Source organism: Colias croceus, chromosome 15, assembly GCF_905220415.1.
Source record: "Colias croceus chromosome 15, ilColCroc2.1".
NCBI classification, from domain to species: domain Eukaryota; kingdom Metazoa; phylum Arthropoda; class Insecta; order Lepidoptera; family Pieridae; genus Colias; species Colias croceus.
In genome coordinates, this window is record NC_059551.1 from 5,303,445 (window position 1) to 5,320,426 (window position 16,982).

General features: G+C 32.7%; 4 protein-coding genes across 4 annotated transcripts; 3 read left to right on the forward strand and 1 right to left on the reverse strand.

The window, feature by feature from the left end:
- The first annotated feature begins 391 nt into the window (after window positions 1–391).
- On the forward strand, window positions 392–2,300 carry LOC123697717 (myotrophin-like). Its single transcript, XM_045644249.1, has 4 exons — window positions 392–585; window positions 757–867; window positions 953–1,036; window positions 1,827–2,300. Exons 1-4 carry the CDS (start codon window positions 517–519, stop codon window positions 1,911–1,913), a joined length of 351 nt encoding a protein of 116 aa, XP_045500205.1. The 5' UTR covers window positions 392–516; the 3' UTR covers window positions 1,914–2,300.
- Window positions 2,301–2,730: 430 nt separating this feature from the next.
- LOC123697716 (group XIIA secretory phospholipase A2) lies at window positions 2,731–4,605 on the reverse strand. The gene is made up of 3 exons (XM_045644248.1): window positions 4,163–4,605; window positions 3,401–3,646; window positions 2,731–2,961 (listed from the first exon to the last, which is right to left on the reverse strand). Exons 1-3 carry the CDS (start codon window positions 4,392–4,394, stop codon window positions 2,816–2,818), a joined length of 624 nt encoding a protein of 207 aa, XP_045500204.1. The 5' UTR covers window positions 4,395–4,605; the 3' UTR covers window positions 2,731–2,815.
- A 3,540-nt stretch (window positions 4,606–8,145) lies between these two features.
- LOC123697718 (60S ribosomal protein L13a) lies at window positions 8,146–11,254 on the forward strand. Its single transcript, XM_045644250.1, has 6 exons — window positions 8,146–8,258; window positions 8,648–8,778; window positions 8,947–9,056; window positions 10,175–10,320; window positions 10,771–10,893; window positions 11,134–11,254. Exons 1-6 carry the CDS (start codon window positions 8,238–8,240, stop codon window positions 11,215–11,217), a joined length of 615 nt encoding a protein of 204 aa, XP_045500206.1. The 5' UTR covers window positions 8,146–8,237; the 3' UTR covers window positions 11,218–11,254.
- A 2,295-nt stretch (window positions 11,255–13,549) lies between these two features.
- Window positions 13,550–16,045, forward strand: LOC123697719. Its single transcript, XM_045644251.1, has 2 exons — window positions 13,550–15,456; window positions 15,884–16,045. The coding sequence occupies exons 1-2, from the start codon at window positions 13,625–13,627 to the stop codon at window positions 15,927–15,929; spliced, it is 1,878 nt and encodes a 625-aa protein (XP_045500207.1). The 5' UTR covers window positions 13,550–13,624; the 3' UTR covers window positions 15,930–16,045.
- The last annotated feature ends 937 nt before the right edge of the window (window positions 16,046–16,982 follow it).

Consider the following 16,982-nt stretch of genomic DNA (forward strand, 5'->3'; position numbering starts at 1 on the left):
GTCAGAAACCATTCTTATTTCCTAATTTCTGAATTTAAGATGCTAGCACATGATGCTAGCTTACTAAATGCGATTAACACCACAGAATAACACTTTTAATTATAAATTCAGTGTATTGTAGAGCTTACGTGTCTATGATATGTACCAAATTGCAATATAATTTCAACGACATTGCATGTCCAATACATCTTTAATATAAGACATTGTGAAGTATAGGACAAGAAAAAGCCCTCGCGTATCTGGAATTTTATGCAATTTTGTAATGTTAGTGCAGGGAAAGCGTGTTTGTTTATGGCTTTATACATTTTTATCTGTTTATTTCATTGTTTACTTGTTTCTTGTTTGTATTGGTATTCTGTTGTCAAGGTTGTCACTGTCACTTTTCCCGAATCTCAATAATTATCATTCAGCTGTCATCTGTATATTTTCTGCTTGTTTCAGCTTACCTTTTGATAGAATCATTTCAGTTCCAAAGAATTTTTAATAATATACAGAAGTAATTAAAACCCTGTTAAAATGAGTGAATTAGTTTGGGGTATTAAGAACGGCGACATCGATCAAGTTAAGGATATCGTAGAAAAACAAGTAAGTAATGACTAACTAGCCAACCATAAAATTCACATCATTGAGCTTTATGTGTCCGGCCATAGCTTTGTTGTTTTTGTAAAGTTTCTTATTTTAATGTAGTTGTTATATATCCCATGAGTCTCATGTGTGTCTCAATAAAAAGCGTTTATATTTCTGGTTTTATTGCAGAAAATTGATGTCAATGCTTCAATTGACGGCCGGGTACCGCTTCATTATGCTGCCGACTATGGACAGACTGCTGTTCTTAATTATTTATTAGATAAAGGTGCAGATCCTAATGTATGTATTTCATAAGTAATATTGCATTGTGATTTACTTGATTATTCTTTTTCTATTTTACAATTGCATAATATTTTAATTGCAGATGGTAGATAAGCATGGCATATCTGTGATCTTAGCAGCTATTTGGGAAGGACATACTGATTGTGTGAAAACCTTATTGAAACATGTGAGATTTTGTGTCATTTATATAGCCATTTGTCTTTACAATTATTCATATTCATTGCAATATATGTATTGAATGATTTGTCATATGTTTTCTAGAACTTCTAGAAGTAAATATCATAAAAATACATCTTTTGTGTCACTTATCAGAACTGCCCCCCTAGCCAAGTGGCTTTCTGTTAGTGTAGCATTCAATAGAATAGACTACGAATGTATGAGATTGACGTAAGCTGTAGACAAACGTATCTACAGCTTACGTCAATCTCATACATTCGTAGTCTATTCTATTGAACGCTACGCTAACAGAAAGCCACTTGGCTAGGGGGGCTGGATATCATTACATTATTTCTATACATAGTATATTTGTCAAAACATAATTTTTTCCTGCTGTGTAAATACCCCTCAGTCCTGAATACTTCACTCCAGTATTAGATAGTGTGTTTCTTATAATTATTATACTAGCTTACCGCCAGCGGCTTCGCCCGCTTTGTCTAGAACCTAATAAATTATATACTTAAACCTTCCTCTTGAATCACTCTTATCTATTAAAAAAACCGCATCAAAATCGTTTGCGTAGTTTTAAAGATTTAAGCATACAAAGGGACATAGGGACAGAGAAAGCGACTATGTTTTATACTATGTAGTGATGAAACATGTTTCTAACAGGTTACCATGGTGTCTTAAAGTAGTATTATGTCCAGCATGGTGCTAGACAACCTATGTTTTTTTCCACAACATGGTAACCCTCCTGATCAGTACATTTTATTAATATTATTTCCTTTATAATTTTACAGGGTGCATCTAAAAATGGTAAGACGCCAGATGGCGCACCATACATTGAAGCTGCAGAAAAAGATGAGATTAAGGAACTCTTAACATAGAAATAGAATACATCTATATAAAAATGTATCGTTTGCATTCTATAATTTTTTTAATGCATTAAATGAGTTATTTTAGAGCAAACAGTAAAGTTAATATATATTATTAAATGCATTTATTTACATTCATTTATTTTTATAAGCTCAACATAAGAAAAGAAACATGCATTGACTGCGTCCATTAGTTTTAATATGTATTGGAAAATTAATGGCCTTCACACTTCATGAAGTCGAATACCTTTGTGTAACTTTACTTTACTCTCTTCATCGCTGACTTCAAGAGGCCTATACTCTTAAATTTAGCAAATAAATTATTTTATAATAAGATGTGTAATCCCAAGAGGGTAAGATGTAATTTTTATTGCTAAAATAAAAAAAGTGATATTCATATATTTGTTTATTTTTTTATTGTTATGACAAGTTTGTTTAATTTAAGTTTAGATTTTAGAACATGAAATTCAGACCATCCGTTTTGTTTAAAAAAGTTGCATATTATTTTCTATTTATTGGTCATAATAAATTTACATTCTAAATGATGTCCTTTTCTGTGAGATTAACCCTAATATCTACAAGGTTAGAGAATATTTTTACACAATACTTCAATAGCATACATATTTTGTTAGCATACCAGAATAAATAAAAATGACTAGAGTTACTACTACAGCAAACTTATGTTAAATAAATTCATTCCCAGATAAATATCTGCATAAAAATCACAGCTTTCACTTTAACGCCACATTCCATCTACAATATAAAGATAATTACAATAAAACAACCATCAAAAAACTTTACAGTCATACATTAAGAATGAACACCAAAATAAGACAATAAAAAACATGTTTATTATAACATAACATAAAATAAATAAAAACAAAGAATCACACTTATACATAGTCCTGTTAATATTATAAATCTCCATCCCCTGTTGTATATTTCTTGTATTTATTTTTTGGTGGAGGACAGTAACATGCATTTTTTTGAGCATCCAAATATGATTTACAACCAAGAGTTAAAGTGCCAGTAAATAGTAATTTAGCTGCTCCCTTACAACCTGAAAATATAATATTATTATCATCAAGCAGTACTTATTCTCCATTGCTCTCTTATCTATACTAATATTATAAAGATGAAGTGTTTGTTTGAATGCGCTAGTCTCAGGAACTTCTAGTCCGATTTCAAAAATTATTTCAGAGTAAGATAGCCCATCGAGGAAGACTATATGTTATATATATCATCATGCTAAGACCAACAGGAGTGGAGCAATGCAGGTAAAACTGCGGAGAACAGCTAGTGTATTATTAATATAGATACATGCTCAAATAAGAATTGTATTGTCACTGAAAAAGTGCACAAAGTATAAGTGAATTAATTCTATCGGTGGGTCAAAATTGAGTCTAAAGGCGCCAGATAATGATAAGGTACATACAGGTGAAGCTCTAATACATGTAAAAAAATGTATTGTATTTTGTGTGACTATAATAGTCATTTACCTTTGGTAATTGCATCAGCTGCAACATTAATACTCTTGTACGAATCACAATAATTATAAAGGCACCGTTTAAACTCCAAGTCGCAAATTTCTTTGCCGCTATTGCATGTGTCGTAGCAAATGTCATGGGCGTCACAGCATTTGGTCATTTGTTCAATTGGTAAATACTCTGAAGATATATCAAAGCCCAATGAGCCACAGCCATCTGATTTAGGTATGTGGTTTTTGTTACGCACTGGCTTATGACCTGTAATTCGTAAACATTATTTAACAATACAATATTCAAATTTTATTAAACTACAATGTATATAAATAGTTAAATACTTATACATTTACAGTTTACACAGATTCTATAAAAAGAACGAGACAGAGTTATAATCTGCCATCAATCATTGAAATGTAAATGGGGAAACCCATTAAAACTTCTCAAATTGTCATAAATGCATTATTAGTCATAATAATATGTTGGAAAGTGTATATTAAGACTAAAAAGACTTCAAATAAGCATAATAAAATGTGTGTTCTTCAAAATCTTAAATCATTGTTATTAATGAATTAAGTTACACCACTATAAAAACAATTTCAAAATTATAAGCCCCTGCATATGGAAACATTAATATGATATTTTGAAGTTACATATTATGTAGTTTAATACTGATAACTTCACAGGAATAATGATCCAACAACAATTAACACTAATGAGTTCAAAGATAATTTAATAGGTGATTACTCATTCTTAAACAAATAAAAATAGTAAACATACCTTCTGGACATGTAAATATACAATCTTCTTCCACTGCTGCATCAAAAATATCGTGCAAAGATCTAAATTTTTCAGCAACAGTTATGACATTTTTGAATACATCGCCAAAAACAGACTCTGCTGATAATACTGCATCTTTCAAGTTTCGTAACATCGTTGATCCAATACCCGTATAAGCATAGGCGGCAAAAGTAAGGAGATAAATGAAAATTTTTCTATATGGAATATCCATTATGTAAAGTAACTTTATGAATTGATTAGACGATATTGTTATGAGAACTTTGTTATTGGACTAAACATTAACTTAATATTCATGGCCGACTACTGTACACTGACGTGGTCCAATATTTAATAAGACCTTACTGAGTAAGTATTGATTATAAATAGATTTTGATGATAATGTATGACTAAAATGAATCCAATTCCAATTTGAAAATGTAATATTTTTGTTGTCATCTAAATGTCATTACAAAGTAGACATGACAAATGACATTTTTTTTTTTTTTAATAATTTATTCATAACCATGGATACAAGTCCTTCAGTCGCAATCTTAAAGTAATTGACAAATGACAACTAACTAAATGTTGCCACTTTTAACTTTTATTCAAAAGAAATAGATAGGTAGCTGTATGGCTGTTAACATTGGCAGAATGAATCATAAGTCCACACTTATTTAAGGCGACTGAAGTCCCTGGAGCCCAGAGGGATTATGACGGATGACCTTTGTGGAAATTGAAGAAATTGAATGCGTGCACATTAAGGCGGAAACATACTTATTTACATGTCATGGTGTGTTGTGATGCTTACTGTCGTGACGATGTAGCGTTCAAACATGTACATAATGTTTTCTTCTGACTCGGATAGTGATTTTGATGCAGACCTTCAATTTCTCTTAGAAATGTTACTTCTTGAGAATAAAAAAAATTTTTCGATCGTAAAGCACTCTCTGATGCTTCGCATCGTCGTGCAAAAGAGAAGGTTCATCCTATTTGTTAAGTAGTTAAAACCTTATCGTAAAGACAAAGCTAGTTAAGCTCTTTACACTTGGAGTCTAAAGAGAAAATATAACTTATAGTTGACCTACAAGCTCAATAACTTCGTCAGTCTTCGTCTTCGTTACTTTGCATTGGTCCCGCGACTAACACTTTGTATAAAGTTGCTGTCCAATGTCTGTAGACCCTTCGTGTATTGGAAACATAGGAGAGGTTTTTGATGCAGTTTTTATGTAACTATATTATATGATACGTATGAATCAGCATGCGAAGTCGAGATCGCTACCAGCTGCTCGCTAATAAATGGGCCATTTTTATGAGGTCTCAAAAGACCTTAGATCATTAAGTAATGGATAACACTCGCAGGCGTTTCCCCTTTTGTCGAGGTATAATATTATTCGAGTCGAAAAATATTATGCTTTCATAAAATCTACTTGCGTAATCGATTACAAACACTCTGCGTATTCGTAAAACATCGAAAGGACGTCTGCGAGTGCTCCGCTAAAAATTCCGTTTTGCACTGTCAAATCTTGCAGAAGCAATTCAAACATGTCGAATATTAAAAAAGATGGAATAACCCTTCATTTGTGTATATTTTTCTATTTTTTTAACGTACATTTCTAATTAAATGCAATTTCTAATAATCGTCGATGTATCATGTTTACTCGTTCATTGATGCGGCCCCACGAGACTATCATGGAAAGAAAATATACAAATTTAATCTTTATGATCTAAAAGATAAAGTTGAATTTAAAACGCGATAATGAACCGCATTATTTACGAGACTATCTTTTAAAGAAATACAAATTTAATCTTTATGACGTAAGTTATAAAGTTGAATTTAGAACGATAGCGATATTGAACCGCACTCCCCACAAGACAACTTGGAATGAAATACAAATTTAATCTTTATGAACTTAGGGATAGAGTTGAATTTAAAAACTCGTCGCTTAAAAGGTCGTAAATTTTTACGACTTTCGTGACACAAATTATTTTTGTGAATGTGTGATGGTGTTTCAATAGTGTGAGTTACCCTCCCCGCACCAAAATCAGCAGAAAGTTGTTAGAACATTTGCCAGCGTACTCCATCCATTACTTAATGATCTAAAAGGCCCTACTCACGGTTCAACACAACCAACAATCTGCTGAAACAATTTGTTGCAGTTAACGCGGCAGCGCGATTGAGCCGAGATTGGAGCAATCACAATACTTACGTTTCAACACGCACACAATCTGCTAAGACAATTTGTCTGGTTGCTTCCGCGCCGATCCAATTCGCAACATGTTGGGTTACACCCCCAACGTGCCCTCAACTATACTATTGACGACACAATCTGTCGGCTCACTACAGATTGTGTCAACAGATTGTTGCTGAAATTGAATCGTGAGTAGCTAGCTTAAGCAAAAGACGAATGCATGTGGAAGATAACGATTAAATATTTAACCGGCTCTACTCTTTAGAATATTCAATCTATTCTCAACAAATTCACAAATTACATTTATATCAGAAATAAAATTCTTGTATATTTTAGGAAAAGTACCTAATTACAGTGCGACACAAAAGAGATGACAAAAAATGAGGGCGCCACCGTCGCTCATATAGCAACACTGATACTGCGACGCAAGCAATCTTGATACTATAGAATAAAAATCAAAAAAATAAAAAGTAATAAATACCGCGATTTAAAGTTGTTTCATTCATCATCGTGTAAATTTAAGACAAAAATACATTAGTATTTTAAATGACCTACCTAGGTCAAATTTTACTTAAATGTATTTGGAATTAGTTTATAGAAATCGGTCAAGCCATTTAGATTGCAGAGGCGCACATAGAATCAAACATACGAACAAACAAACATACATACATACAGCTCAAACCTAAGGCTCAAACACATTAGGTACGCTCCTTCTGGGTCCGTCAGGTAAAAAAAACAAGGTGATTTGAAAACTACATATTTTTAATTATTTATTGTAGATATTCTCCTTCATTTTTACTCCCTTGCTCCACTATCCTGCGTACTGTGCTTTCAGAAACCCCTATAACAAACGAATTAAGATGAATAAAATCAAATAGTACATTTAACATATTTATTTAGTAGCTTAAAACTATTTTTTTTTATGTCGGAGGCCAAGACTCACTTTGGATCCCTGCGTCCACTCTAGTAAGTAGCAAGTAAGGATTCATAGATAGCTGTATGAAAATAGTTATCACTATACTATTTAAGGCTGGTTGGATTGGATATAACTTCTTGACTCAAATTGTGCTGGTCGCACTATAAAAACTAGTTTTTGTTTACATACAAATTACCTCAAATTAAATTTCAAAAACGTAATAATCGCCATAGATACGTACATTAAACACTCGTCACTAATGGAATATTCTATTTTACGTAGTACTGAGCAAAAATAAATAGAATCTCACCGGTATAATCTGCTGTACGTCTGTAAACGTTTTCCAAATATCTTTCTCGTATTTCAGCTTGAAATTATGAGAAACACCGAATGAAAACTTTATATATGGCATCACGGACACCGCTACGTTTAACCTTTTTCATGATTTCTCCTTTTTTTAGTAAATTTATTGTTTATAATAACAATTTTATCTCAACTTCACCAAATAAACAACAAATTTTTATTCAACTTGACAGCTGCATTGATAATTCAGGGTTGCCAGATAATGAAAAAAAATTAGTTCCAAATTAATTAATTTCATCTCTTTTATGTCGCACTGTAACTAAATTTATTATTTTAATAAACATGTTTTCACAGTTAATTATTACATATTTTAAGAAATTTCTATTCATATTCATATATATTAAAAAGCATACAAGCAATTTTTAAAATATATTTCTCAGTTCAGCTGCAATTAATATAATAAAGCTTTTCAATTTCAATTAATATAATAAAATAAATTCAGCTTTTCAATTAATATAATAAAATAAATTGAAATTTAATGAGTTTTAAATTTTATTATACCGAAAATATAGACAAAATTATGTTGAACGCAACTTTATCAGTCAAAAAAGTTCCGGTGGCCATCTTGGTTTAAAAAGTTAGCCTTTTCCGTTTTGTTGTCGTGAAAATGACGGGCTTTAGCAATAAGGTGAGAGTAAAAATTGTGAAAATTGATGAATTACTCACTTGAAAATCATAAGTATCTCTAAAGTGACAAAATTATTTTATAAATTATGTATTTGTTCTTAAATTCGAGTGAAAATGTTGTAGTAATATGACTAGTGATGCACGTGTAGTTTTCGGTGGCAAGTGCTTCTTGAAACTGCTAAGATGTAATTATTTCGATTAAGTAATAGCGAAATTACTTTCTTGAACGAATACGAATATGAATACGAAATAACTTAATTATCAGTGTAAATTGCTTTTGTTGTCATTGCTCTCAATGTCTATTTGAGGTTATGTGCGGTGTGTTACATTTCCTGCGCTGCAATGAAAACGTGATGTCGATTTTTCTAAAATAAACATTTACAATTTCAGGCCATAGTTATCGATGGCCGTGGCCATTTACTCGGCCGCTTGGCTGCCATCATTGCTAAGGTCCTCCTTGAAGGAAACAAAGTTGTTGTTGTAAGATGTGAACAAATTAACATCTCAGGAAACTTCTTCAGGTAAATGTATCCGCATGTCTTTCATTTTTCAATAGATATTTATCAGATTATAAATACTCGAATACTTTTTGACGTAAATTAGTTGTAAAATACCACAAATGCCTGATTTAATTTATTCATTCAAGTGTTTTTTTACTAATATTCGAACTAATGATTATATTTTTGCAGAAACAAGTTGAAGTTCATGTCATTTTTGCGCAAACGCTGCAATGTGAACCCAGCGCGTGGTCCATTCCACTTCAGAGCGCCATCCAAGATTCTGTGGAAGACTGTCAGAGGTAAGTTTATTTATAAAATTAATCAAACTTTTTTAGCCTCAAAATAGAATATATGACACAAACTAAAATCATAAGTTTACTACTTGTACACCAAACATGGTAAATTATTAAAACTATTATTTTTACTACCTATATCGAAATCATAAAGCTAGGTAATGTTCATAGATTTATAAGCACAGTCTAATTTAATTTTTGCAAGAATATAACCTTTTGATGTTGCACTCACAAGAGATGAATGCAACAGACATTGTATTCATCTCTTTCCGGACTGTGTTGCATTATAGCTTGAGTTATATGCTGCTCCATTCAAGAGATTGTATCCTAACAGAGTTTAAGTCTATTTTGCCTAGAAGTGGAGACAATAATTGTCACATAATGTATTTAAAAACTGTTAAAGAAATATTTCTTTCAATATGCATAGAAATTATTACTTGGTTAATCACCAATTAATACCGAAATAAATTTAAATCAATTTAATAAATACTAGAACAACTAAAACTAGGTTGTATATAAGTACTACCTGCGCTCAGCAGTCTCACCCATGTGCCTCCCCATCTGTTGTTCTTAGCATGATGATATATAGCTTAAAGCCTTTCCTCCATAAATGGGCTATCCAACAACAAAACAATTTTTCAAATCGGCCAATAGTTCTTGTGATAAGCGTGTTGAAACAAACTCTTCCGATTTATAATATTAGTATGTATATTATGTATAGCTTGTTCTCAAAAATGGAACATAATCTTTACAAATAAAAGAAAGTTGTAATAGTTACACCAACTACCTATAACAACTGAAGAATGGATTGAATATCTTTAAATTATATTTGGTATATTAGATTTGTCTCCACTTGGGGGCTAACTTACAAAATTATGTATATCCAACCAGAGCTGGAAGAAGCAGGGTTAAGGGGCATTTTTGTTTATAATCAAAGGGGCGGCACTTCCATCACACTCCAACTTGGGTATCCCTACTTTTATAAAATGTCAATGATTATACAAACACAATTACCTACATTATCTGATGTCTGTGATAAAACAATAGCTATGATTCACATTCCTAACTAACTTAACTTTCGGTTTAATTTAAGAATGTTTACTAATAGTAAATGATTGTTCCAGGCATGATCCCCCACAAGACAGAGCGTGGAAAGGATGCCCTCAGGAGGCTCCGTAGCTACGACGGTTGCCCTCCACCTTATGACAACCGCCGTCGCGTCGTCGTACCTGCAGCCCTCAGGGTATTCTGCCTAAAGCCTGGCCGCAAGGTAAATAACATTTTTATTTTAAGTATCTATTACAAAGGAAATATGAATCACACATTATGCACTCTTTAATGTTACTGTCATTAGTTAAACTATTGAATATCTTCAGCTTTTATGTTGTGTAACTATTATCATGTTTCGTTATATCAACAATTTTTATTGTGTGATATAGTTATTAAGATGAGGTTTATATGATGAGAGTTATTATTATGGATACATAAGTAGAATATTGGTTTTATGTTGTTAATGAAAACTGTAACCAATTGTGACACATTCATGGATGTTTTAGAATGAATATGTGCAAATATATGTTTTAAATGATGTTATTTTTTGGGTAATTTGCGACTGAAGACATAGTCATATGTTGCATAAATTTTTATTCTGATAATATAAATGAAAGAATAAAAAGTAAATGATTGTATCACGACAAGTCTAACACAATTTTAATTGCAGTACTGTCACGTTGGCCGCCTCTCACACGAAGTCGGCTGGAAGTACCGTGAAGTTGTCCGCAAACTTGAGGACAAGAGGAAGTTCAAGGCTGTCCACAAAGTTGCCTATGAGAGGAAACTTAAGGTAAAATTATTCATCTTAAATTAAAAAGAAATGCAAGCCAGCTATATTCTTTGTGTATTTAGTTGTAGCAAAAGCTACTCCTATTTTATTTAATATCAGAAAAATGAAATGATGATTAACTTCTTACCTACATTATCTGATTTAATGTGATTTGAAAACCTTTACTGAGTTATTAAATTAAGTTAACTATAGCAGCTCCACATGTGATAAGTTTCTAATATTTAACCTAATTTGTTACAGAAAATCACTAAGGAGGCCGGTGAGAAAGTTGCAAAGACGACAGCACCCTTCACCGCTATCATGCAATCCTACGGATATAATTAGGATTAAGATTTACAAAAAATAAACCATTGGTTGCCCATTTTGTTGTTTTATTTTATGGCATATTTTAAATGAGTATCACTCATTATCCATATACGTGATAAAATATAATATTTTGACACACATGAACCTCATTCACAATGAAACTGTTTAGTTCAGTTCAACAAATAGTTTTAGATTGATGAACATGATCATGAGGCGGAATATAAGTTTTAAGTCTACATAGTAAATTTATTAAACTTTATTTCCGAAAGCCTATACGTAGGTACCTGGGATATGTGATTCAGTATAACAATAAAATCCCATAATTAAGGCACAAACCTATAATATTATGTGAAAGTTATATCAAAATTCAAAGAAGGATTAAAAAAAGAGTACCTAGTTTTAGATGAGATCGATGATTGTCGATCTCCCGCAGGCTCCTAGACCAATCTTATGTATTTTTTGCAAAGAACATGAATAATTGACATCAATAATTCTATCATCTAGGTATGGCCTATGTATATGTTTAATTCATCCCATGGACGAATCCGTTATACTCTTAGAGTTTTTACTACTGTATTATATACTCTTAAGGTGAATAGTATACTATTCAGATACATATAAGCTACATCCTTGATCCTACATCAAAATCCTTTCAGTATTCCCGAAAGTGTTAACAACATACATTCGTACAAAAACCTTTACCTATAAAGCAAGCTATGAACTTAAATCTGTGGATAGGTACTTGATAGCCGATAGCACAGACTAATAATAATATACTACGTATACAACCGATAGGTAATCAAACACAGTCAAATTTAAAATTGAGCTAGGTACTGACAAAAAACTTGAAATCATCAATCTTAGTTATCAATATTGTTTCAACGTGGAATTCAATGGAAAATGTTTAGTTGTTATACGTATATCGTTAATAGTTGAGCCACAGTTGAGCAGATTTTGATGAAGGATTCTCTACCATTTTCCAATTTTCATAAATAAAGAACACATCATAAAATAGTAATTTGCAATCAATCGCTTCAATGGGTTAAATCAGATAATAAATGTAGGGCACGGAGACAAATTTTCTTGTGCAGCTGGGACCACAGATAAAGTGGGAATGAGGTACGGTAAGCAACGCAGGTTCAGCTTTTCTCTCTAAAATAATGTAGAACGACGCATTTCTCATTCGGGATTTATTTTCGCTAAGTTATTTCGATTTACCATTGATAGATTCTGTGGATAGATTATATACTTATGTCGATTATTTCAACCTATTTGAATACTTAATTCTGTTTTAACAAAATATAAACCGCCTTCAAGTTGTCAGAACTAGACTAAATTTAATTGGTACCAACTTACAAATAAACGACGAGATCCTTCAATTATGATACCAACTGGGAGTTATCTAGCAGTAGGTAGGTACCTATACTCTTTCAATCAAAATAAGAATTTTCGAAATTGGTCCTGCGTCTTAAAGAAATTGGGGAACATACCTAATAATTTGGAGAAATTCCGACATTAATTGAGAACATCCTCCTCCTTTATTTAAGTCGGTTTAAAATTAAAACCTGGTTCCGGTGGCTTTAGATATAGTGCCAGTTAGTTGGTTGGTAGGTACTAGGTACTTCAATGACGTCGACTTGAAAAATGTATGGCAAAATGGTGCAAATAATAATATTTTAACAGAAAATTAATATTATGTACCTATTATAGTTCGTTTGTTTTAATTTTTTAATTTTGTTACCTAACCTCTTCTTCCATGCTAGAAATGAATTATTTATATAATTCATTATTATATGATACAATACAAATATAATATATTAACTAAATTAGCTATTTAACTATTTATATTAAAACTACAAATTTTCAATTTATGTAGAGGAATCTATTTGTAATTTTAAAATTAAATTAATTATTATAAAATGTAACATGACGTATGTAATACTTACCAAAAAATAAATACCTATATTAGATGCGGTTAAGTTTTATTACTGAAATAACCGTCGCGTGTGTAATTATTCTAAGCCGTCGCGTCCTTCCGCGCCGGAATCACGTATGCCTATAAACCACCTGGCACCTACCATGAATACAAAAATGATTAACAAAGCTATATTAATATATAACAGTCTTTCCTCATTCACACTCTTAATATGTACCAAACAATTATTTAATTTAATTGATATAAATATAAAAATACAGCAATATTTTATAAAATTTTAAATGTGATAATATTATGTGCTTCGCGGCTTGTGTCGCCTTTGCGTGGGATGCTGAAATTAGGTGCGTTCTAGCGTTTAATACGTTATCAATCGCCTTCATTCTCAGGCCGTATATAAGGGTGCCGCTACAGCCTCAAAGCCAGTTCACCAGCAACCGTCTCTTGTTTTACATCTAAAGGAGAGAAGAAAAATACCAAACAAGGGTTACTATGCATTACGGGAATTACCTTTTCCTAGCATTGCTTTGTATTTTTCAACCAATAATATCAAAAGGCAATATCGTTGATGGCAGGGAATCCCGTTCTGACCGTTCAATACGCTTTGAGCTTTCGGACAGACGATCGTATCGAGACGTACGTGAACGTTTCTCAGTAAGCTCTCCGAATAAGCTCTCGCCGGATCATTCCCTAATTCGAGATGACCGCCGCGGACGATCTTCTTTGCGGAATCTAGAACGAGAAGATACGATCTTGCAACGAAACACTAGAGCGATCAGGCAATTGAAGACCAATGAAATACGATCTCAGAGACTTTCTCGATATCAAGATAGAATAATTCCTGATGTTAGATCGATCAATGACCGCACTTTTGATGATGCCTCTCGTAATGTGAGATTTGAACGTCGTACGGCACTATTGGACACTAGGAAAATTGCATCATCGACAGAACGTGTGGATGCGAATGAAAATAAATTGAGCAGGAGTCGAGGAATCTCCAAAAATGCACGTTCAAGAAGTGTTTACGATTTAAGGCAAAGTGAAAGACGCATTTTACAGAATCGTTTTTCACCTGAGCGAAATATTGATATTTCTCGGGATGAATCTGAGCGTAGCCATAATGTAGAAAGAAGATTTAGCAATGCATATCATAGAAGACAAGAAACCAGACAAAGGACTAATGATCTCCCAAACCGTTCCCGATCATTAGGACGGGAGCAAACTCGTGAAATACGAAGTCGAAATGATGATAATCGGGTGAGAAGAGAAAGACGCATTTCAATTGAAAATCGACGCAATGTTGATAAACGTATTGATATTCCGGAAGACAGGAATATCAACTCTCGACGCATTTCACAGAATCGTTTTTCAGCTGAGCGAAATATTGATATTTCTCGGGACGTATATGAGCATAGCCATAATGTAGAAAGAAGATCTAGCAATGCATATCATAGAAGACAAGAAACCAGACAAAGGACTAATGTCCTCCCAAATCATTCCCGATCATTGGGACGGGAGCAAAATCGTGAAATGCGAAGCCGAAATGATGATAATTTGGTGAGAAGAGAAAGGCGCATTTCAATTGAGAATCGACGCAATGTCGTCAAACGTATTGATATTCCGGAAGACTTAAGGAATATCAACTCTCAAAGGCGTGAACAATTTACCGCTACACCAAATAGAGAAGAAGTCAGAGACCGTTTTGAAAGAACTATTCGAGGTCGTTATACTCGATCGAGATCCCTTACACGTTCAAACCTCCGAAATAGTGTAGCTGGAAATATGCATGAACGTAATATTAATAATATTCGAGAAAAAAGAGAACTCGAAAGACTAGGGGGAGATCGACGCTCTGAGGCACGTAGAGAATCAAGAAGCTTGTCTATGGAAATTAGAGACATGGAGAGGGATTTCGCTGGCCGACAATATGCCAGAAATAGCAAAGCAGTCGCCCGTGAAATACAAGGAATTTCCGAAATGAGGAAACCTTCTAGAACATTGTCACGATTGAATATTAGAGATGTCCGTAGTGAAGATAGAGAACGTGTTTCTCGATCAGAATTGAGGGAAAGATCAAAAATACTTTTCCGTGAAACGGAGAGAACTGCCTCTCGACATGAAAGAAGGAACAATATGTTGCGGGATACTGATGAATACGGATCACGTTTAGACGTATCCAGAAATTTGATAAATTCATTCAAAAACGAAGAAAAATCTGGAATGATGAATTGGCAAATACTGTTTTATACTTTACAAGGCATATACCTGTGTAGTATTTTGGTTAAAGCGATGAATAAAAATGATTATTCTATGAAAAAGTCCAGGTGAGGTGTTGGCGTACTTGAAATCTGAGTACAATGGTGGTTTTACTTGTATTTGATTTGTAGTTGAGATTTTTATTCTTTTACTAGCTTCCGCCCGCGACTCCGTCCGCGCGGAAAAATTAAGATTTATTTTTTTCTACGTATTTTTCCGGGATAAAAAGTATCCTATTTTATGCCCAGGATAATAAGGTATAATTATACCAAGTTTCATCGAAATCGGACTGTTAGTTTTCACGTGATGCCTGAACATACAGACAGACAGACAAAAATTTTTTTAATCACATATTTGGGTTTGGTATCGATCCAGTAACACCCCGTGCTATTTATTTTTTCAATATTTTCAATGTACAGAATTGACCCTTCTACAGATTTATTATATGTATAGATTTAAGTTTTAAGTTTTAACTTTAATTATATTATCTTACAGATCCTTTGGGTGGTTTCCTCTATCTACTGCTATGAAGATTGATTGAACAATAATGATATTCATCGGCACGCTCACGAAAATATTATCTCTAAAAATATATTGTTACAAACATTAAAATGTAAAAATGTTTATTGTGAATTTAAAATAAATGTATTGTTGTGATAACGTGTTTCTATTAATTCCTGTGCATTCGGGTAGAAAAAAAAAGCTATAGGAGAAGCCAATGTCTAGTAATGAATAACTAATGGCGGATAAAGATGATAATAGAATCACATAAATAAATATGAGGAAAAAAAGTCGTACAGAAAATTTATTTTTATTCAGTTTTACTCATTGAAAAAGTGTAGTTACCTACATAAAAATATATATAGCTAAAGTACATACCTGATCCCCACTAATTTTGTAAAAACGAAAGTAAATCTGTCTGTTATCGTTTCAGGCCTGAGAGCTGCTGAATGAAATGATTTGGGTAAAAATTGATACAAAAATAATTTTAACTGAGAAAGAATATAGTTAGTTAAAATCTAACAATATATGTACCTACTTACTACGGATCTAAATACAAGTAACACAAGCCAAAAAAATATTGAAATTATTTTTCAGTCTGCCTGTGATCCGGGTTTCATACAAAAACTACTAGACGCATTTAGTTGAAACTTAACTTTTACCTATCTAGCTAGTTGTTGGCAATATACCTTTCTACTATCCTACCTATAATTTATTTTTAAGAATTAAATTTTAATTTGATGCATGCAGGCAGGCAGGAAGTGATGCTATAAGGGTTTCGTTTTTTTCCTTTTGAAGTTGCGGTTGCGGAACTCTAAAAGCACGAAAATCAATCAAACTATTTTGTACTCCTTAAAATAAAACCACTGTCTGAGTGCTAGTTTTGATATCAGTCATTTTTCAAAAATATTGCTTAAGTCCTATCTCAATTCTCAATAGATGTTTCGCTCTACTTGTTCTACTTGTTATTTGATACTTCATAAATCGTATGGAAATGGAACGGATGCAGTAAAAGACGTAAGCTTTCCACGCACTTTCCACGCATAAAATACTGAACGGTGAACCGATCATAACTTGTTGACTATGTCTCTTA